At 45.6% G+C, this 22,246-nt stretch overlaps 1 protein-coding gene across 11 annotated transcripts in view; it reads left to right on the plus strand.

The window, feature by feature from the left end:
- ABI2 (abl interactor 2) overlaps window positions 1-22,246 on the plus strand; it is an 841,968-nt gene that overhangs the window by 200,358 nt on the left and 619,364 nt on the right. For all 11 annotated transcript variants that reach the window (XM_078680278.1, XM_078680272.1, XM_078680274.1 and 8 more), the window contains exon 2: window positions 4-171. In XM_078680278.1, the coding sequence (XP_078536404.1) occupies window positions 4-171 (168 nt within the window). The remainder of the gene's footprint in view (window positions 1-3; window positions 172-22,246) is intronic.

Genomic DNA, 22,246 nt, shown 5'->3' on the forward strand with positions numbered 1-22,246 from the left:
TAGTCTGCAGATAAGCACCGAGCTCTTGAAGAAACCAAAGCCTACACAACTCAGTCCTTAGCAAGTGTAGCTTACCTGATCAACACACTAGCCAACAATGTTCTTCAAATGCTGGATATCCAAGCATCTCAGCTTAGACGGATGGAATCTTCGATTAACCATATTTCTCAGGTGAGCGATCTTTTTTCCTACTAACCCTTTGTACTCTAATCTGGGTTGCGTTTCTTTTTTTGTATTGTCAACGTAATTGTGATCTCAATTTGATGTCACAAAAAATAGACTGTACAACTTCTCTGAAAAGTGCAATTTGTTTCTTTTGTCTGTTGAGTGTTTCCATATTATGCATTTATTCATTGAATACACGTATTTGTTTGGTTTATTTGGGAGATTACTCAGCCATTCACTCCCTTGATGATTCACTCGAGGACCTTTCGAAACACTGGTTGATTTGAATTCATGTACAGCCTCCAATGTCTTTAGCAATTGCATTACGAGTGGATCATATGCGTAGACCTTGAAGTTGATCCCCTTTCAGCATTTTATTTTACACCATGGTTTCTTTAGATTAGTTGGGATTTATTTTTTTAAATCTTTTTATTATAACCAGAACATGCTGTTACAATATTACATGAATGACGTTTTCCGACCGCACCAGAATACATGTACACATTTTAAAAGCAATCCTCCCCGGCACATAACTATGTTGCCGTTCCTACCACTTCCCATGTTCAAATCTATTCCATCAGATATTTCACCTGGGGCTCAGGTGGCGTGATTGGGTTGCCTCTGTAATGATTCCACTTGCTCCAGATCTTTCCCCACTTACTCGGTCTTCCTTATCTGCCACTATGCACCAGTCCATATCTCTCTTCCATTCTCCCAACGATGGAGTCACCTCCAAGCCCCACGCCCGTGCTATGTTCATTTTGGCGATCATTAGGGCAAATGCCACCCCAGTTTGGTCCCCACTCCTCAGGTCGGTCGCCTCCCATACATTCAGGAGACACCGTTTAGGTTTGCAATGTAACCCGTTTTCATACACCTGACTCACGCATTGAACTATTGTAGCCCAATATTCCTTAATTTTGGGGCAAGCCCATATTATGTGAAAGAATGTGCCCACCAAATTACAGCCCCTCCGGTAGGAAGCGTCCGTTATTTTCCCCATCTTTACTAATGTGGTGCATGCAATATAGGCTGTGAAGTATTTTAAGTTGGACTAGGCGAAACCGGGCCCGAATCGCCACTTCACGGTGAGACGCTATTGCCTCCTGCCACTCCTCGTCCTGCCAGTCCGGGATATCTGTTTCCCATTTTACTTTTAATTGGGTTAAACTGTCAGGAGGAGTGTGATTAATTTGTTTTTTATATGTTAACTAGATTGCCTTTTTAGTTCGATGTTCCTCCAGTAATCTGTTTTTTGAGCCGGGACGATTGTGGAAGCGGGTTCCCCCTAGGAAGGGCTGCCTGCAGGGCATGGCGCAGTCGCAGATATCGAAACGCCTTCGAGGAGCCAAATCACAGTCCTTCTGTAATTCAGCAAAAGGCCTTATCTTCCCTCCCCACATCTCGGACTGTCGACACATCCCCAAGGTCCCACTTATCAAAGCCCTGCAAGTTAGGAATTTTGATCAACAAGGGCGCACCAGAAACCTAAATTGATCAGCTCTGAAAGTGCACAAAACAGCTGTATTATAAATGCTTAACAAATTCATGCTAGCCTAAGTTCTTTTATTTGATTAAAAATGAGAAAACGCTTTCCATAGTTGCTTAAAAAAACTTTTTTAATGAAGCCCTGTATTTTGACTTTGCAACATTGGTATTTCCTCCTGCTCCCCATCAATCACTCGTTGGTATCTCCTACAATGGTTACAGAGGTGTTCCACTTGAATTGGCTTTGAAATGAACGGAGACATTTTTGGCCAGATATTTCTAGCTGAAAAGTTACTTGTGACCTCATGAAAGCGTCTCTAGGAGAAGTCCGGGTTATCTCCGTTTTTATTTTGCTGATGAACAAGACGAGGCACATTGTGTGTGTATGATGGCAGGGATTACAGAGAAGGGTACAGAACGAAGGCAGACATGTCCACGGCATTACGAAGTTTTGCCCTGAAATGTGTTTCTAGTTAGTAGTAGACTTAGAAATTTTTTAATTGCGCCAAAGTAAACGGACCAATTTTGGTAATTCAGCTTTACTCTTGTGGCGCACAATTACAGAAATTTACACCTACTTGCAATAGTGTAATTTGGGGCAAATAAAACTAACATAGGGAGCACAGAAACATTTAAATTGGTGAGTTGCTGCTGTTCGTGTCCTGCTGCATTAAATGATATTTTGTTAGCACTAAATGCATCCTCTGGCAGTTTTGAACGTGAGGGGGCATTTTGCGCTAAGAAAATAGCACTAAAGACCGGGTTATGCTCCTTTCATAATTTTGCTATAATAAACGCATAATTCTGCTACAGCAAATTACACGAGTCACGCCCACCCCATGTTAGCAAAGTCTGCTGATGCCAAAAACTCACTTTAGTTTGTTACGGATGAAGGCTTCTCTGTGCGTCAAAGGCAGGCTAATAATGGTTTATCCTTACAACTTTTTACTGAACTATACCTTCTTACCAATAACAGTGTGTTGTGCCTTGTGTAAACAGGCAGTACCCTAAGCCTGTCTCAGTGTTTTCATTCTCTTTTTTTTTTTTTTTATCTTTTTATTGAGAATTTTTACTTTTGCATACAAGGCACGGCACCTTACTTCAAACAAGAGAAATAACAAAGAGAATAAAAAGGGAAAAAACCCAAGAAGAAAAGCAAAAGATAACAATCCAGGCTCTGAAAACATAAATCATATCAAGGGCATAGCAGACAGTCTTCATATATAATTACTAGCAAAATACTTTTCATTATATTACATATATTCTCTTATATACAATTAAATCATAATCAATTATCTGACGTTTATCCCTCTCCCAATATTTCAAGGGTGACATCTAAATACCTTATAGATCACCATAGGTCTCAAAATTTTACTCATGTCGAGTTTTCAATCCGTTCGTTCGACTCCCCCCTCTTTCCATCTTGTAATGGGGTCCCATATTAGCTTGCCCAATTTCCTTCCCCTTTTCCCCTTTCTTGCATAAATCTCTCTCTCCATAATATACATTGTTATTAATTTGGCCAACCAGTAATGGAAAGTAGGAGGAATAGGGTCTATCCATGCAGACGCAATACATAATCTCATAACTGATACTGCTACAAATAAGAATTCCCCCCCGCTTTGTAGTTTCTCGTCCTCCTCATTCACTCCTAATAAGATTAATGCGGGGATTAACAAAATTTCAGTTCCTAGTATGTTATTTATAAAACCTTCAATATCTTTTTTAAGTGAATATAAATGAGGGCATGTTGCAAACACATGCACCAAATCAGCTTCCGAGCTTCCACACCTGTAGCACTTAATGCCCACTGTGCCTCCCCATTGAGCTATTTTTGCAGGGGTGTAATATAGATGGTATAGCGTTTTATAGTGTTGCGCTTGTAATGGTGCCGAGCATAGTAGCGAATATCCCTTTTCTAAAGAAATACCGAAACTTTCCCCGCTGATATCGAGATTATTTTTCCATTTATCTGTCCATTTTACAAGATCATCCTGTTTTGACTTAATCAGTTCAGCATACAACCTCTTAATTGTACAATCTTCCCCTGACTGGATCACTTCCATAACCGGGTCACCCCTAAATCCCAATGGTCCCCCCCTTTTACTCAATAAGAAGCTCCTTATTTGTAAATATTAAAAAAAAATGCCTAGTATCTAACTTAAACCTTGCCTGAAGTTCTGAGAATTGACAAACCCCTTGTTCCCCCCTTACATCCCCTATTCTTCTAATTCCCTTACTTTCCCATTCTATAAATGTAGAACCCGAAAAAATATCTTGTGGAAAATTTGGATTATCTATAAATCTGGTGTATAGATTATACTTCCCCAAGCCAGTTCTTTTAATAAAACTTTTCCAAACTGTGGATGCTGCCATAAGCGTCTTAAACCTTGTCCTTTTATAGTAACTAGCCTCTGTATATTTCAACAACACGTTCTCCGCTTCTGTTCCCAAGGCTAGCCCATAGATTGCCAGCTTCCCAAACTCGCTCCAGCCTTCTACCTCTGCCCCCCCCCCCAGTAAACCTACCATATTTTGAAGAGCTGCTGCCCAATAATAAAGCCTTAAATCTGGTACTCCCCATCCTCCCCTCTCTCTTGGGAGTGTCATGAATCTGAGGGCCCTTCTAGTTTTCCCTTTTGCCCAGATAAATCTATTAATCATGTGCTCTAGTTTTTTTTAATAATTTGACGTCAAATAACAAGGGTATTGCTCTAAATAAATATAAAAATGTTGGGAGAACCAGCATTTTTATTATATTCGTCCGTCCCACAATTGACAAGTGCAAGTTATCCCACCTATCCAGATCTTTCTGTACCTTCTTGATAAGAGGAGAGATATTCTTCTCTACCAGGGAATCCAGATCAGCCGAAATAGTTACACCTAAGTATATTCCTGCCTGCGCCACTCGGATGTCTGTACAAGTAGTATAGCAGTTTTTATTAATCTGCGTTTTGGACGTGTTTAATTTATAACCCGAGATCTTCCCAAATTTCAACGCCTCCATTTCGACTTGCTCTATGGATTCGGTAGGAGTTGGAGTGATTACGGCAACATCGTCCGCATATGCTAGAATTTTACAGCGCCCAATGAGTGTTAATAGTGGTGTAATCAATTCGCACGCCTCTATTCTGCGAATAAGTGGATCCATATATATGGCAAATAGAAGCGGTGAGCAGGGGCACCCCTGTCTTGTACCTCTTTTTATTCGAAACTGTCCCGTATTCCCAGCATTCACACGAAGAGTCGCTACTGGATTTGAATATAGTGCCTGGATCGCTTTAAGAAATCCCTGTTTGACACCTGATCTTTCTAGTGCATGCCAGAGATGGTCCCAGGAGACCCGATCAAATGCCTTTTCTGCATCAAGTAGCATAACTGCCATCGGGTCTCCTGTGACTGCTGTGACATCAAATAGGGTTATTACTTTGCGTGTGTGGTGGGTAGTGCCCCTTCCCGGTATAAAACCATGTTGAGCGCTGCTGACCATTTTGTCAATCACTCTGGCAAGTCTTAATGCTAATGCTTTGGAAAATACTTTAGCGTCTGAATTCATTAAAGTGATGGGCCTATAAGAACCCGGTTCCTCCGGATTCTTTCCTTTTTTCAGTATTACTACCATCTCTGCGCCCCCCCATGATTTGGGGATGAGCTCACCCAACTGTGCCTGCTGCATGATCTTTATTATATCTTCCTCCAAAATATCCCAAAACACCTTATAAAACTCAATAGGTATTTGGTCGGGGCCCGCTGCTTGCCCTGAAGGAAGTTTCCATACCGCCTCCTTAATTTCTTCTGCCTGCAGAATCCCCTCTAGACCCTCTGCGTCCTCCTCCTCTAATATATCTACCGGAATCTCCTGGAGGTACTCCTGAAGGTCCTCTTTGATTCTCCGGGTATCTCCGCCCGCTGATTCGTCATCATATAACTTCTCATAAAAAGTCCTAAATACTTCCCTTATTTCCTCCGAGTCTGTATACCTCCTACCTAATGTATCCCTAATCTCTCTCACTGTTCCTGTTGCTTCTTGCTGCCTTGTCCGGATAGCCAGAGTTCTCCCTACTGACTCGCTGAATTCGTAGCACCTCTCCCTTTTAGTTGTATATATTTTAGCTGCCTTACTGCCAGTATCACTCTCTGCTTATCCTTTTGCTTTCAAAAGTTCTATCAAGGCATTATTCAGTCGTGTCCCAGTCAAAACGCATTTTTCTAGCTCCTCCTCAGCCTTGAGCACTTTTTCGAGTAACTCTAGGTTCCTCAGCTGTTCCTGCTTCCGCTTATAAGAGTTAAAACTCATCGTTTCCCCCCGTACCCCTGCCTTAAAGGCGTCCCAAACCACCCCTATCCCAGCACTGCCCCTGTTAACCCCCAAAAAATCACTAATCCATTTACTCATGTGTTCTATATAATTATCCTCTTTTAGCAGCCCTCTTTCAAAAGTCCAGTTTGTATATTGTCTAGCATTTATTTTCGTTACTATTGTGAGCACTAAGGGATTATGGTTGCTAAGGATCCGTGGTAGCCAGTCTATCCTTGAATTTGATATATTAGTGCTTGAAACAAAAAAATAATCTAATCTGGCACAGGTTCGATGTGGGGCTGAATAGTACGTAAAGCCTTTGTTATCCAATCTCTTTTCCCCCATTCATCTGATAGAGCATTATTTAGAACTAGGCTCTGTAATGCTTGATTTACTCTCTTCTTCCTACCTTGGTACTTTCCAAAGGAGCCCAGTCCTAATCCATCTGCCCCATTTATATTAAAATCCCCTGCCAGAATAATTTTAGGTGCCCAGGTAGCTAATTCCACATCTAAAAATTGAAAAATCTCCGGATCATCCTCTGTTGAGCCGTAGACAGTTACTAATGTTGTCCACTCCCCATCTATCAAACATTCGATCATGGCCCATCTTCCCCATCGATCCTGTGCTTTCTTCCTAGTCAAAATATTTTTATTCCTGGCTAAGATAGCTACCCCTCTCTTTTTTACCCCTTGTCTAGAGTTTACTAATAAGTGAAATCCTAACTGACTGAGAAAATACGCTTGTGTATCCATAACATGTGTTTCTTGAATGAAAACAAAGTCCACATTCATTTGCTTTAAGGCTACTGATATTTTTGACCTCTTTTGAACATCATTTAATCCACATACATTCCATGTTACACACTTAATACCCATAACTAAATTCATGAGATAACACCTCCACCATCTAATCTCACATATACCCTAACCACCTTTGACTTCCGATATCTTATAAAGTCTCTTACAGCAACGTTTATCAATTTTCTTCCTTGAATCCTTCGTCTCCTTGCCCATTCTTCCTTTTCTCCTACTGCTCCCTCTAAGATACAACTCACTCTTACGTGTCGTGCCGTGCCCTGTACCCCCCCCCCTGATTTCCCCCCACCCTCCCCTTCCCCCCCCTCCCTTACTGGCAAATAGGTCAATCCTGACCTATATGTAACAGCCGAACCCCCCCTAGGGAGCATCCCTCAACCACCCTCCTGTGATCATTCTTCTTAAACCCTTAGTTTCGAGGTGTACTGACCTCATCTTTCCTTTTTATTTCTATGTCATGTGTGCTGTTTGTCTTATGGCTATGGCCCGATCGTTTTGCGCCTTCCCTTCCCTTTGTGCCCTCTCTTCCCGAAGAAAAGTCAGATATTCTTGTGCAACTATTTCAGAGAAGAATACTCTAAACTGGCCGTTACATCCTACTTTAAGGCGAGAGGGAAACATCAAATACACTTCACACCCCGCATTCTGGAATGGTGTTATAAGTTGCCTCATACGCCATCTTCTCTCCACCGTTGTATGGCAAAAATCCGGACGTGCGAAAAAAGTTATGTCCTTGTAAGTTCGTTTCTTCATTGGTTTTGCCTTCATGATTACTTCCTCTCTTAATAGATAGTTTCCCATATTTACAAGAATAGCTCTTGCTCTGGAGCCCACATTGCTCTTTTTCTGTGTGAGGGGAAACCGATGCGCTCGCTGCACCTCCTTGTCCCAGTCCCAATTATCCATCTCTGGAAATGCACCTTTCAGCAACTCCACCACAAAAGCTCTCACATCACCTCCCTCTTTCCCTTCCTCCACTCCCAGCAATCTTATATTGTTGCGCCTTTGCCTATTTTCGAAATCTTCAAGTTTCCAGAATATATCAGACGCTGTTTTCTCCTGCCCCTGCCTAAATTCTTGCAGCTTTACCACTTCATCCTCCATTTTACCAGTCCTCTGTTCAACCTCCGTCGTCAGTCTGCCAGTGACTTCAGCATACATTTCATGGACTTTGTGGAGAGATCCTTGAATTTTCTTATTAGCCTGCTTAGCTCTTTGGCTCTCCAGTCGCGCTTCCCCCTGGATTTGCTTCAAGGTTGAGAGTAGGAGATCGAATCTGTCTGTATACGTGTCTGGAGGACCTTGAGATTGGTCCTGGACCTGTACCTGTTCCTGCACCACCTGGTGCCCACCACTAGTTATTTCATCCTGGTGTACCTGGTATACCTGCGAAGTAGCTGTCTTGTCCCAATCCAATCTCTTAGCTACCCCTCTTTGTAGCGTGCTCACTGCCCTCCTGGCTCTCATGCGAGGCCTCCCCCTAGGCTTATAGTTTTTAGTTCTCGGGTTTCTTTTTAAAGCAGTGTTCTGTTCCGTCTCTAGTTCTGAAGAGTCAAGATCTGATTCTTCAGAGCCACTCGATAAGGGAGGGTCTGACTCTGTGGGTGAGGTGGTGCTTAGGTCCGTTTCATCATCCTCCTCCTCCTTATCATCATCATTGCCTGTAAAAAAACATTCATCGCTAGGTGAGCCTGTGACAGATAGGTGCCCAAAGATATTTGTGTTTTTCTCGCGAATCGACCTCCTGGAATCCCGTAATGAAGCTTTATTAAATCTATCAGGTTTATCAAGTTTCTTAGTGACTTCCTTTTGAATAGCGCCACTACTTGCGTGTACTGATATACAATTTGCTCCCTTTTGCTTCTTAGGTATGCCTGCTTGCTGACCATTCTGCTCAGATATCAAGGGTAGAGGCATATCATCTATTTCACCAGATAGGACTCCTCCTTGCATGGGGGCAACATTCACCCTCCCTTCTACGGAGATCGCTTGGTTGTTTAGATGATCGTTAGCTACTACTGTTACAAGCCCTTCCCCTTGTAGCTCACCGTGTTGCTCAATGCCGAGCTTAATCGTCATTGTGTCCAGGTTACTCGTTATTCTATGCGGCATCTGATCCTCGATCTGATTCTTGTTCTGAATCTCGGTCTGGAGTGATTCTTCAACCAAATGTTCCTCTCCCCTATTCATCCGAACACCAGGCTCCAACACAGGCTGTGATTCCTGTGACTCGTTGTCCACGTCATTCTCGTCACCATCACCGGTCCCTCCTACAAAAGGAACTCCCGTCATGTACTCTGTAACTTGCACTGCTCCGGCTCCGGTTCCAGCAACTCCCATAGAAGTCTCTCCTTCCATTAACGCCGGACGCTCTGTAGCCACCAATATCGCCGCTCCTACCTCCATGGTAGTCTGTGTGCGCTGGTGTCGGGCGCTCTATAACCCCCATTGATGTCGAGCGCTCTGCGAGCTCTGTTACCGCCGCTCCTGTTGCGGCAATCTCAGCGCCGGTCTCAGCAATAGTCTCTGCCTCCATTACTACCGCCGTTGTCAGCGCTTGTCCTGCCCGAGGCGGTGGAAAAGACTCAAAGATCGTTGGCTGCCAGAGAATCACCTCTCTTTGGGGGTCAGCGCCGAGATCCATGGAAAGACCCTTTCCAGGTAACTCCTTTCTCCTTTTCTCAGCCTCCCGATCTTGTCTCTTTTTTTCACTCGCTAAAAAGCGCTCTTCCTCACGTTTCTTGGCAGCCTCCCTCCGAGCCTGTGCTCTTTGTCGTGCCTTTGCTCTTAGGTTCGCCGCAGGGATATCAGAATCGCTTAAAAGTCCAGATTCTTCCTCTCTCCCCGAGGTCTCCTTCACTGCCCTCTGCACTTTCGGGCCCATGACCCGCTTGACAGCTTTCCAACTCTCACGAAGGTGTGTAATCGTCTCTTTGAGTATTAGTACGGCTGACTGCCAGACGATGCTCTGCTTACTCCTGGACTGGGCACCCACTCGTGTAGCCAACCACTCAGCAGTAATCGCCAGGCTGTTGAAATCTTCCAGCATCGCTTCTACGCCTGATTAATTACCGCATTACCGCATGCCCTTGATTTTTTCGCATACGGCTTTCCAAAATTTAATTAAAGACAGGATCAGTACACCAGCATATGGAGAGTGGCTAATGGGCTGCTACCTCCTACGGTCTGTCGGCGGCCATCTTGCCACCCCAAAATGGCACCTGAGTGTTGTTACGGATGAAGGCTTCTCTGTGCGTCAAAGGCAGGCTAATAATGGTTTATCCTTACAACTTTTTACTGAACTATACCTTCTTACCAATAACAGTGTGTTGTGCCTTGTGTAAACAGGCAGTACCCTAAGCCTGTCTCAGTGTTTTCATTCTCATTTACGATTTGGATTTTTTCCTAAGTGCGAATTTCTTTTGGGGCATTTTGTTTTATTGCACACTACCTGCAATATTATTGTAAAGAGGTCCTATATCAAGAGATCCTATATAGTTCAGGGCATTCATAACTGTCCTACTGCCTGCATTGCTTACCTGATCTGATATAGACCATTAGTTGAAGATTCCTTACCTTAGAATTTCCCTCAGGTGCCAGTCTGGATCCGAAGATATGCTTCAGCAGTACCCCTGCATGTCGTTCGGTTGCGTTCATTCGGCTCTGCGTCCGCCGTCGGCATCGCGGATGCCTGGGATGATGTCGCAGGACCTACATAGACGCCACCCATGCACACTGATGTCTGTTCTGTCTTTTTCTGTGCCAGCCTAAGCGCAGATCCAGGGAGAGCTACCCCGTAGCAGTTTTTTTGCAAGTCTTTTTTCGACTTCGGTCAACTTTGTTTGAGTTTTGAACTCCTGGTATGTCGAGGGATGTGGCAACATCAGACCATCTTTAAACCTTGTGGCTCCTGTCATTGGGCAATTTCCGTAACGTATCCACACCTTGTGTGGCTTTGGTGTCTGGAGCACGACCACGACCCAAAGTCGGGCTCCGAGTGCCGGGCCATGAACCCAAAGGCTTTGCGGGAGCGGTCCTGAAAGCTGCTGGAGGTCTGGCATTGCTCCCGTTCTTGTTCGAGGAGAACGGTCATGGAACCCACATTCCTTGCGCTTGAAGCCGTCAGGGAGGTCTTCGGGTAAGTGAGGCAAACACAAGAAGAAGTCGAAGAAGCACAGGCGTTTTTCGACTTCTCCCTGTCGATCGGCGACACATGATTCAGAGTGTCATCGCTTGAAGGCTCCTTCTCTGGCGCCTACTTCTGAGATGGCTCTGCTCCTCCGTGCTTTTCCTGGTGCTGGAGCATCTCCTGCCCAAATAAAAAAATTCTATGAGACCATGTACCTAATTTTTGGCCAGACCGGCTCCTCTGGGGCACCTTTGCGCCCCGCACAGTCAGTCGGGGACCTGGACCTTTGACCCAGGTGGCTCTGCCTCCGGAGGGCACCAGTGGATCCAGGCCTGGATCCACGCCCTAAATCCGGATTGATGCCTGTTCATTTCACTCGCATTACCAGACGTAGATTCCGATGACTGCCCTCCTGGCGTCGACCGGGCCCCCGTCGGTGCAGACCCCATCCTCATCCCAAAGTGGACACAGAGCCCGACAGACATTGGAGGGACTTTTATCCCTGTGTTCATTACTGTTGTTCCTTTTGGGCCAGAAGGTGAGAAGGAGGACTGTGAGAGGCCACTGCACCCTTTAACTGACCAGCTTGATGAGCCAGGCTGGCGAATGGACCTGCGTGATGTCAGTGGTCTGGACACTACCGTGGCTATGAAGGAGGGAACTGTGTTGTTGAGGAAGACAGCCTCGAGCTCCCTACAGTGGCAGTCAGGACTAATCTCCTGACAGAGGTGCTTCAGCCTGCGGCTTTGTCTTCTAAACCCCTTTTGCCATTCTATGAAGCCCTCACAGCCGTCCTTCTGGGCACTTGATCCAAGCCTAGCACAGGGGCTCCTGTGAATAGGACGATTGCCTGCTGCTGTGACCCGCTCCGGGCGACCTAGCATTCCTGACACAACATTCCACCCCAGAGAGCTTGATCGAAAGGCACTTTCACTGCTCTCCCAGATAGGGAATCCAAGAAGCTAGACCACCTTGGGAAGAAGATGTTTTCTTCTTCCAGCTTGGCATTGCGGTAGGTCAATACCATTCACCTTTTGGGCTGATGCTCCCATACTATCTAGGATGCGGCCGCACAGGTGCAGCCCCAGTGTCCGGAGCAGGCCTGGACCTATCCGCAGTCAAATGTGCCATACAATGTGGACTGGATACCACCGACTCACTCTGCAGAACAATTGCCACGTCGGTAGCTGGTAGATGCTAAGCCTAGTTGAGAACTTCTTGCTTCTCGAAGGATGTCCAGTTTTCTTGATGGACATGCCCTTTGATGGCACTCTCCTTTTTGGTGAAAAGGCAGATTCAGCGCTTGTGGTCTTAAATGATTCTCGAGCTACAGCCAGATCCTTGGGCCTTGTGGCTATCTCTCAGTCTGCCTTTTGTCCCTTTCGTGGCTACTGAAGATGCGCCAAGCCACGTCCTGTCAAACCGAACCACTGAGTCATGCAAGCTGTCCAGCCTTTCTGTGGCCACAGTCGTGGAACCCAGCGTCCTCGTGGGTCAGGGATCAAGGGGCAGCCCATTCCACCCTTCCACCCACCCTGCCAATGCCTCCAAACCTTCTTACCCCTACGTTCCAGGTGCATCACCAGCCAGTCGGAGGCAGCATTCTCCATCACCTCCTCCGCTGGCAATCCATCACATCGGGCAGGTGGGTTCTGCAAATAGTCCAAAGGAGCTACTCCCTCCCCGTTAGAGATTACTTTTCCCTCCATGCCACCCTTGTTCGTGGATTATTGTGTGTTTCGGAGGATTATTTGGCACTTCTCCGCAAGGAAGTTTCGTTCTCTCTTGGCCAAGGAGCCATAGAGGGGGTCCCTTTGCCAGAAGTAGGTCGTGGTTGCTTCTCCCGCTGCTCTCTGGTGCCAAAAAAGGACAAATGTCTGCATCCTATCAGCCAATTGCAGGCCGCCGACACAACGCAGCCCTATCTTTATGGCAACATAATCCTAGGATTATGCCTTAAGTCATCTGCAGTTAGGCATTTGACAGTCTATCTACAGCCATTCGTGGGCCCTTTACCTTGATTGTGCCCTGCTCTGCTCAGTGGATTTTTCCTTGAGACAACATAATTACACCAGGTTCTCAATTTGGAACTTTAATAGTTGAGAGATCCTTCTGAACCTGGCATTCTATAGAACCTTCTCCCGTGAAAGGGTGATTGTTTTCTCTTCCATCCCATCTGCATTCTCCAGAAACCAGTATTTGAAGATTGTTGTAAGCCTGTAGTGATTCTATCTAGGACCCTAATTCAATATTCCCGATTTATGCCCTTATATGGTTATAACAAATAATATCCTTATAAAGGCATAAGAATCATATCCATATTCAGTAATAGCCCATGCAGTCCAAATATGGCAAGGCTACTCCCATAGACTCCTAGAAAGTACAAAGCGTTCTTTAAACAAACCAAGCCTCCAGCAGCCCGGGAAATCCCCCTGCTTTTGTTTTGATTTGCACAAGAACTCCTGGAGTCCAGAAAGAACTGTTAGTTCTTAGTGACGTCTTATGTCCAACCTTACGTCAAACCCGGCACCTTCCAGGTTTAAATATACCAACATTGCCTTAAGCAAACACACGGTGGTTTGGAGCAGAGCGGCTATCTACTTGCCCGAAGCCCAGCTGATGCGAGAGCCGAATGAAGCCGCCCCTCCCATTTGACGCACTGAGAGAGACGCTGTCTTTTCTCCAGCTCCGGTGTTTCCAGTCACCCTTGCGGGTTGCTTGTAGATCGAGTCCTGAGAGAGAGATACAAGACCTCCTACATTCTATTACCAAGGTACGGAGCTGACTAAACCCTTAAGAGAATTCTTGATTCAGATTCTTGGCAAAAACCAACTTAACTTAAACTGCAACTTACTTACTCCTTCCCCCGTATTAGGCTTAGGTCAGGTACACCGGGGTAGGCGTATCTTAGAAGCACCAGTTGAGTACGTTAGTCAATGTTTTTATGTATGTATATATTTTATCCATTTTAAAGTATCATATGGCTAAGAAACCATATCAATGCTTTTACAGTATTATTTCATAATACTACTTTTACTGTACGCACTTTACTTCATGATAAGTATTGCAATTGTGGCAACTCACTTCTCTTGCATGAGAAAGAGGACTGCTCAATAAATAACACCTTTTATTGAAAACGCCCGTCTCTCTATTTTTCTGCACTCTGGTGAAACTAAGTATGCACGATTGACTGAGTGAAATAACGGTCTATTGTTTTCACATGACTCTAGAGATATACTCTTCATTCTGAGGGAGCAAAGTTGTCATGTTTATGCGGTTGTCAGAAACGAATCCCTTCTTGTCTAAATCAGGAGAGTTAACTCTTTCCTGAACATTCTAGAAAGTTTGTAGTGACCTCTGAGCTAGCTGGCAAAACTAATTAAGTCTAATATAGTCAGTAGAGACCTAGATGACCTCAGTCCTACATCTACACTGCTGTTTATATTATTCCAATGCGCAGAGCCTATTGGGAATATAGGAACTACACTAAAAGCCTTTCATGTTTGAAATTGCTTTTGAACAAGTCCAGATTGGATAGCAGCTGCCACAAAGTTAAATATATAGACAGTGCCCTGATGAAGGTTGCAGCACCCGTTTACACCGACTTGTAACTTCCGGAACGCGCGGTGGCGCATTTCTGTCGACATATAATTCTGTTTTAGAAAATATTAAATTCAGAATTTAACATTTTACTATAACTGTTATTACAATATGAATACGTTTTTAGGACCTCAATACTTTTCTGTAGTTGATGTCTTGGTTTGTATATTTTTCTTTAGTGTGACTGTATGTGATTGTCCATTTTGTTGAACTTTGTTATCTAGCGAGTATATTTTTGTCTCTGTTCTCAGTGTATACATATGGTTTATTTTTCTTTCTATGTATGTGGAGCTCACACATTGTATGTATATATATCATTGTTAAATATCACTATTTTAAATGTTAAAAAATTTAAAAGCAAAAACCACATTTTCGTATCTAAGATTAATAAATTATAAATCACACTGGTCTGACGTATGTTACCTTTATATCATAAATGTATTGTTTCCATAATAAGCCTTTAGAGAAGTTTATGTTGATTTCTGTTACCTGCATCCTATCCTAGACCTCTAGGTCCTCATCTTCTTTCTCCGGAAGGAGAAATTCAAAATGCTCACCCTAGCCCAAGTTCTGTCTGCACTTGACCCAGGAGACTGCATGGTGGCGTTGGACTTACAGTACGCGTATTTCCATAGCCACATCCTTCCAGCCTACAGAAGGTACCTTCGGTTCACGATGGGCCACAAGCATTTTCAGTTCACCGTGCTACCCTGTGGCCTTACCAGTGCCCCTGGGGTGTTCACAAAGGTGATGGCGGTGTTCGCATTTCCTCTGCATAGATCAGGGGTCTCAGTTTTCCCATATCTCAATGACTGGCCGATGAAGGCGGGCTCACAACAGGCTGTTGTCTCCCACCTCCAGACTACGGCAGACCTCCTGCATTCACTGGGGTTTACTATCAACGTGTCTAAGTGACACCTGACTTCCTCTTAGACGCTGTCTTTCATCAGGGCGCTTCTGGACACAGTGCAGTTTTGGGCCTATCCTCCCGAGCAGTGAGTCCAGGATATTCGGGTTATGATACCGATGTCTCGGTCTCTATGCCGGATTTTGGTGAGAATGACTGAGACTGCTGGGCCTCATGGCCTCATGCATCCTGATGGTGGATCATGCTAGATTGCATATGTGGGCTCTGCAGTGGGACCTGAAGTTCCAGTGGGAGCTGCATCAGGAAAATGTTTGACTACGTCCAGATCTTGGAGGGAACTGCACACCAACTGCAGTGGTGGCTAATGAACCACCTGGGGGGAGGAGGAGATCAGAGGTGTCTCATCCGCAACGGAGTCCAGTCACCAGCATTCCTTCTCACTCTCAAGGGCAAAGTGGTGCAGGTGTTCAACGACAACACCACCGCCATGTGGTACTGTAATAAATGGAGCAGGGTGGGATTGTAGACCCTTTGTCAAGAGGCTCTCCGCCTCAGGACATGGCTGGAAAATAAGGACATAACCCAGGTGGTTCAACACCTGGCAGGCACCCTGAATGCCAGGGCGGCCAAACTCAGCTGTCGGGTTCTCCATCCTTGCAAGAGAACGTGCAGTGTCAGCAGTATTCTACATAGGAGTTTCCAAGGCGCCGCTCGCACACCGATGCTTTTCGTCACGATTGGAGCTTCGGCCTCCTGTACGCCTTTCTGCCTGTTCTGCTCAGGGTGCTAAAGAAGATCAGGCACGACTGGGCTCGAATCGTTCTTGTAGCTCCGGATTGGGTGCAAAGAGTCTGGTACTCTGACCTTCTGAGCATGGCCAACGATTCTCCTATCAGACTGCCCCTTTGGGAGGATCCTCTGTCGCAGCAGCAAGAGGGTGGGTTCTTCACCTGAACCTGTCCAGTCCCCACCTCCTTGCGTGGAGACAGTGCGGTGGCAGTTGACCACTTTCCACCTTCCTCCCTAAGTCTGTGATATTTTCTTGGCAGCCAGGCTGTAAACGGTATACGCCTGTAGATTAAACAAATTTGTGGCATGGTGCACAGCAAAGGTTGTTGACCCCCATTCTGCTTCTCTTTCCGATGTCCTTTTGCACATTCTTTCTTTGGCCGGGCAGGGACCTGCCTTTGGCACTCTCAAATGGTATCTTGCGGCTATCTCTGCTTTTCTTTGGCTGCCAGATCAGCCTTTCTTATTCAAATCTCCTATTGTTAACAGATTTTTTAAGGGTCTTACTCATCTGTTTCCTCCATCTGCTTTCGTAATGCCCCAATGGGATTTAAATTACTTTTCTTGTGTGCTCCCTTCCAGCCTCTTAAAAACTGCCCTCTCATGTTGCTGACTCTCCAAGCTGTCTCCCGTTGTTGCTACCACCCCTGCTCGCTTGCTGCTTTGTCAGACTGATTTGCATATAGCCATGTCTGAACTGGGGTGGCAGAGTGGGCTAAAGAACGGTGATGGATCAAACCCAGATCTTTTGACTGGGTGTGAGTGTTTGATTGGTTCGGATGCTCTGTCCATCACCACCCCCTTTTGTACCACTTTGGCCGCCATAAGTGTGGCAGGGTATGCTCAGACGTGAGTCCCTTGCTCACTTTGCCACTGGATTCAAGCAAGCCGGGCTGAAGACGGCTGTAATGCCAGAAACCGGTCCTCGGAAGCTTGTTTCCGGTCCAGGGAAGGCATGGCTTGGAAGTTCGGGCTGGACTGTTCCCATGAGGCACAGGGTCAGACTGATTTGCATATAGCCATGTCTGAACTGGGGTGGCAGAGTGGGCTAAAGAACGGTGATGGATCAAACCCAGATCTTTTGACTGGGTGTGAGTGTTTGATTGGTTCGGATGCTCTGTCCATCACCACCCCCTTTTGTACCACTTTGGCCGCCATAAGTGTGGCAGGGTATGCTCAGACGTGAGTCCCTTGCTCACTTTGCCACTGGATTCAAGCAAGCCGGGCTGAAGACGGCTGTAATGCCAGAAACCGGTCCTCGGAAGCTTGTTTCCGGTCCAGGGAAGGCATGGCTTGGCAGTTCGGGCTGGACTGTTCCCATGAGGCACAGGGTCAGACTGATTTGCATATAGCCATGTCTGAACTGGGGTGGCAGAGTGGGCTAAAGAACGGTGATGGATCAAACCCAGTTCTTTTGACTGGGTGTGAGTGTTTGATTGGTTCGGATGCTCTGTCCATAACCACCCCCTTTTGTACCACTTTGACCACCATAAGTGTGGCAGGGTATGCTCAGACGTGAGTCCCTTGCTCACTTTGCCACTGGATTCAAGCAAGCCGGGCTGAAGACGGCTGTAATGCCAGAAACCGGTCCTCGGAAGCTTGTTTCCGGTCCAGGGAAGGCATGGCTTGGTAGTTCGGGCTGGACTGTTCCCATGAGGCACAGGGTCAGACTGATTTGCATATAGCCATGTCTGAACTGGGGTGGCAGAGTGGGCTAAAGAACGGTGATGGATCAAACCCAGATCTTTTGACGGGGTGTGAGTGTTTGATTGGTTCGCATGCTCTGTCCATCACCACCCCCTTTTGTACCACCCCTGCTTGCAGCGTGAGCGAGCTGCAGGCGTTATCTTTAAAGCCAACTTTCATATCTGTCTACGCGGACAAAGTGGTGCTTCAGATGAAACCTTCTTTCCTTCTTAAGGTTGTCACACGTTTTCATATAGAACAATCAATCACTCTGCCCACCTTATATCCACTCCCGCATCCCTCCAAGGCAGCAGAGAGACTTACCCGTCTAGACCCAAAACGTGCTTTGTCTTTTTATCTTGATTGCACAAAAGACTTCCAAGTGGATGATCAAGCCTTCGTTGACTATGTAGGTGCCAAGAAAGGTCGGGCATCTCCCGATGGGTTGTCTACTGCATCAAAATATCCTATGCTTTGACAAAGAAGGAACCTCCTGTGGGGTTGTGGGCTCATTCCACCAGAGCAACAGCGGCAACCACGGTGTTGGCTCGTAGAGTCTCAGTCCTTGACAACTGTCGGGCAGCAATGTGGGCATCCTTGCACATGTTTACCAGACACTACTGCCTGGACAGCCAAGTTTGAAGGGACGGATGCTTTTCCTGTTCGGTTCCCCAGGACTTCCTGGTTTGATCTTAATTCGCAGACCCTCCTCCGGGGATGGTATTGCTGGGGCATCTGTTCTGAAGTAAGAAATCTAATCTACAACTAGTGGTCTCTATCAAATGAACAAGTAACGACTTACCTTCAGTAACCTATCTGGTAGAGACATATCCTATTTGTAAATTCCTTACTGCCCCACCCGTCCTCCCATCTCTGTGAACTGATTTCTAGGGATAGGGACTCCTCTACAGGGCCTTAGTTTTGGTGCACCAGTACTCCATGTCTTTCATGGCTCTGCACTTCGGGCATGGAAAGCCTTGTTAAGAACTCAAATCAGTGCGCATGGGTGGCCTCTATGTAGGTCTCGCTATGCCATTCTGGCGCTAACGATGTCGAAGACTGACACAGAGCCGACCGATTCCACCTAAGAACGTGCAGGGACACTACAGAAGAAAAATCTTTGGATCCAGACTGACTGACGCCTGGGAAAAATTCTACCAGATACATTGTTACCGAAGGTAAATAATTTGTTCTTTACCACCTCTAGCAGGCGATGAGATCTGTGGACCATGACTTGTTACCCTACCATATTTATTTTATTTTTTTCCCAGTAGCTGTGGCGCTGCTTGATGAATTTTCATGGGGACGGCATCCCCCAACCATCAGTGCACCAGGAGGCGCATTTGCAGAGTGGTAGAGAAAGGGAGTCTGGCCTCTAAAGACATCTAAACAGTCGCTCTGTGTGGAATTTACTGGAGGTAACAGGAGGAGTTGTTGGCCCCCAATGCCGTCCTTGTAGGCTAACTACCCCAACGAAATCCTTCAGAAAGTCTCACACTGCGGTATTGCCGAGAGGTCTTTGTGTCCTGCCCCCTTTCTCTACCAATCTGCAAACACGTCTCCTGGCGCTCTTCTAGTTGGGGGATGAAGTCCCCTTGGCTGCGGAGGGTCCTTGGGGGTGAATAATCCCTCTTGTTAATTTCAGTAAGTCCCACACAGCAGGATTGCTAAGAGTTCTTTGGAGGCCACGCTCACTTTCTCCACCACTCTTCCAGGAGACTCGTTTGCGTCTCCTGGTGCACTACTGGTTGAGGAATTAAGTAATCTTGGATACTAAGAGAGTGTGTGCGTGTGTGTGCATGTGTGTGTGTTTGTCGGTCTGTCTCCCCAAAACCTAATTATTTTAGGTGATTAAAAAAGGGCATATGCACTCGTAGATTACATCTTTGTATTGTTCACAAAAAAATCGTTGCAGTGTAAACCATGCACCGTAGTCCAATTTCTGCCTTGTGCAACCAGCATTTTCGCTTGATGCTTTTGATAAAATATCACTCTGTAATCAGTGAGCTAGTGAAATGTTATGATAAAGTAATTTCTTTGTGTTACCATACAATCAGTATTTTTCTTTCACAGTACTTGTCCTCAATGGAATAAAGCAATAATAATGTATTTCACAGGGGTGCTGCTATTGTGCCAGGCTTTGTTAACCATAGGATATGATAATGTGTCCTGAATTATTTGTTTTTGGTCTAACTCAACAGTGCAGTTTGTGCTTCATCTAAAGAGATGAAGGAAATCAAAAAAGGAGGGAAGGAAGAGGTGGTGCTGGTTTTGCACCGAGGTGGGCTCGTCCTCCTCTTGTCAAGATACTGGTAATCAAAAAGGTCCACCTCCGAGAAGGTTAGTGTGTATCCTGTTGTTGTTGAAATACACTAGATGTGTTAAGATACCCCTCACACACCAAAAGGGCCCTTGGTGTCATGCTTCATCATCGGGGTCTTCCTGCCCGGCTGCCGGACGGGGCAGTGCTGCAACAAGCGACTACGCCAGAGCACCTTTTTAATGTGGGTGCTATGTGAGTGAATGGGAGTGAGTGTCAGTAGGGTCGGGGGTGATAAGTGATGTTAAAAAATACCTGGCCTAGTGGAAAGAAAATTTTTAATAGGCACTGGCTGGTATTATTAAAAAAAGTGATATCGGAAAGGTTAAGCTAGTTAGTGGGCTCACTTTCCTGTGCGGGTCAACATGTTTCGGGGCCTCATGCCCCTTCGTCAGGACCGGGGTCAGATCCCCCTGTCACTCACTAAATGTTGTTTCCACAGTGTGTGTGTATACCTTACAATGTGAAGTACTAATTTATCAATGTGTATTGAACATATATTTTATGTAAATACACTGCCCTTGCTAATGCTAGTATACTTGGTTGTATGCCTGAAAAAACAAGAACCAGGAGTTATAAGTGCGCGTATCCCAAAGCGCTTCGCTCTTAGGTACCTGTGAAAGAAGGTGAAGAAAAGACTAACACATAAAACACATACAGATGTTGCTGGATGCCCTGTGTAAAGTACAGAATTCATCGTTGAAATAATGGCCAAATATTGTTATATACGTAACCACAACTGAAGAACACACACAGTCAATCACACACTACAGCAGTAAAATTAGGTAAGGTATGTACAAGTTGGTAGATACATACTTTGCAAGGAGGGGTGCAATGCCCCATGAGCCAAAACAGGACAGATGGGTAATATTGGGTCCAGCTGCAAGTTTTTGAAAATAAATGGGGAGAAGGAACAAAAAGGAACAAAAAGGAAAGAAAACCTGTTGATTTTCAATGGCTGCTTCGTGATGGAGAGAAAAAGCATAAAGGACTGATGCTTGTCTTGGAACCGGCTATGCCGTACTTACTAAACCCAAAGCCTCGTGGTGCTTCCTCCTCTGTCCGTGGCTTCCGTGAATATGAGAGAGGAAGCTTGGGCGGGGGCTTATATAGTCAAACTAATTGGGTTAATTGTTTAGCTAGATTGGTTAATCGTTCTCTAGATGGGGACAGGTGTGGTAATAAACACGAGATGGTCAGGACGGTAAACGCGGTGGCGATTTTTAACTAGTCAGATTGTGGCTAAGGCATCCGAATTATGGCCGATAAATGTGTTCATTATCCACGCTCATTCATAAATTGATAGCGGACATAGCGGGGGAAGGAACAGTTGCGGCTCCGGTAAAGCCGATGCTGTTAGGTAGCGCGCATGCGCAGTTAAAAGAAAAGCCGATCACTCATGCGCGACGAAATGTTCCGTCGCCGCGCATGCGCGGTAGGCCACCCGACCGGCAAACAGTGTAATGGCTAAAGTTATGTGAAGAAAAGGGGGTGGAAAAAAGGAGTCCTTGACTCATGTGAACAGGGACAGGTAAAGAAACGTCACGATGGGCAGATTGTGTCCAAGACAGGACAGCAGATAATTCTTTTGGGATGGGATTAGGAGGGGTTGGGTTATTAAGTGATACTGACGTTTTTAAATAGTGATACAGGAGACATTGAAATCACTAGCTGGATGTATTATCAGGAGATGGTCTAGTCATTGCGCATTTGGTTCAGTTATTAGTTAAGTTGGGACCAGGGTATGTCATCATTGAGGCCTGTGTGGTGGGTGCCCAGCTGGTACACCCAACGTTGTTCCTTCATTAAAAGGTTTTTATCACTGTTGAAGGCTTCGATGACTGTCCATTTTAGGTCATGGACGCTATGTCCCATGGTCAGGTAATGGGTAGACATTTTCGTGGTAGTTTTCTTGCATCGTATATTGCTGCGATGTTCCCCCATTCGAATCTTTACTGGTCTGCTGGTCATTCCTACATACTCCTTACCACATGGGCAGGTGATTAAATAGACAACCTTGCGACTATTACAGTTAGTAAACAGGCGTTGTTCCCATATTGTTTGGTTGGAGAATGTAATGGTT

The sequence above is a fragment of the Lissotriton helveticus genome, chromosome 3_1 (genome assembly GCF_964261635.1).
Source record: "Lissotriton helveticus chromosome 3_1, aLisHel1.1, whole genome shotgun sequence".
Taxonomy (NCBI): Eukaryota; Metazoa; Chordata; class Amphibia; order Caudata; family Salamandridae; genus Lissotriton; species Lissotriton helveticus.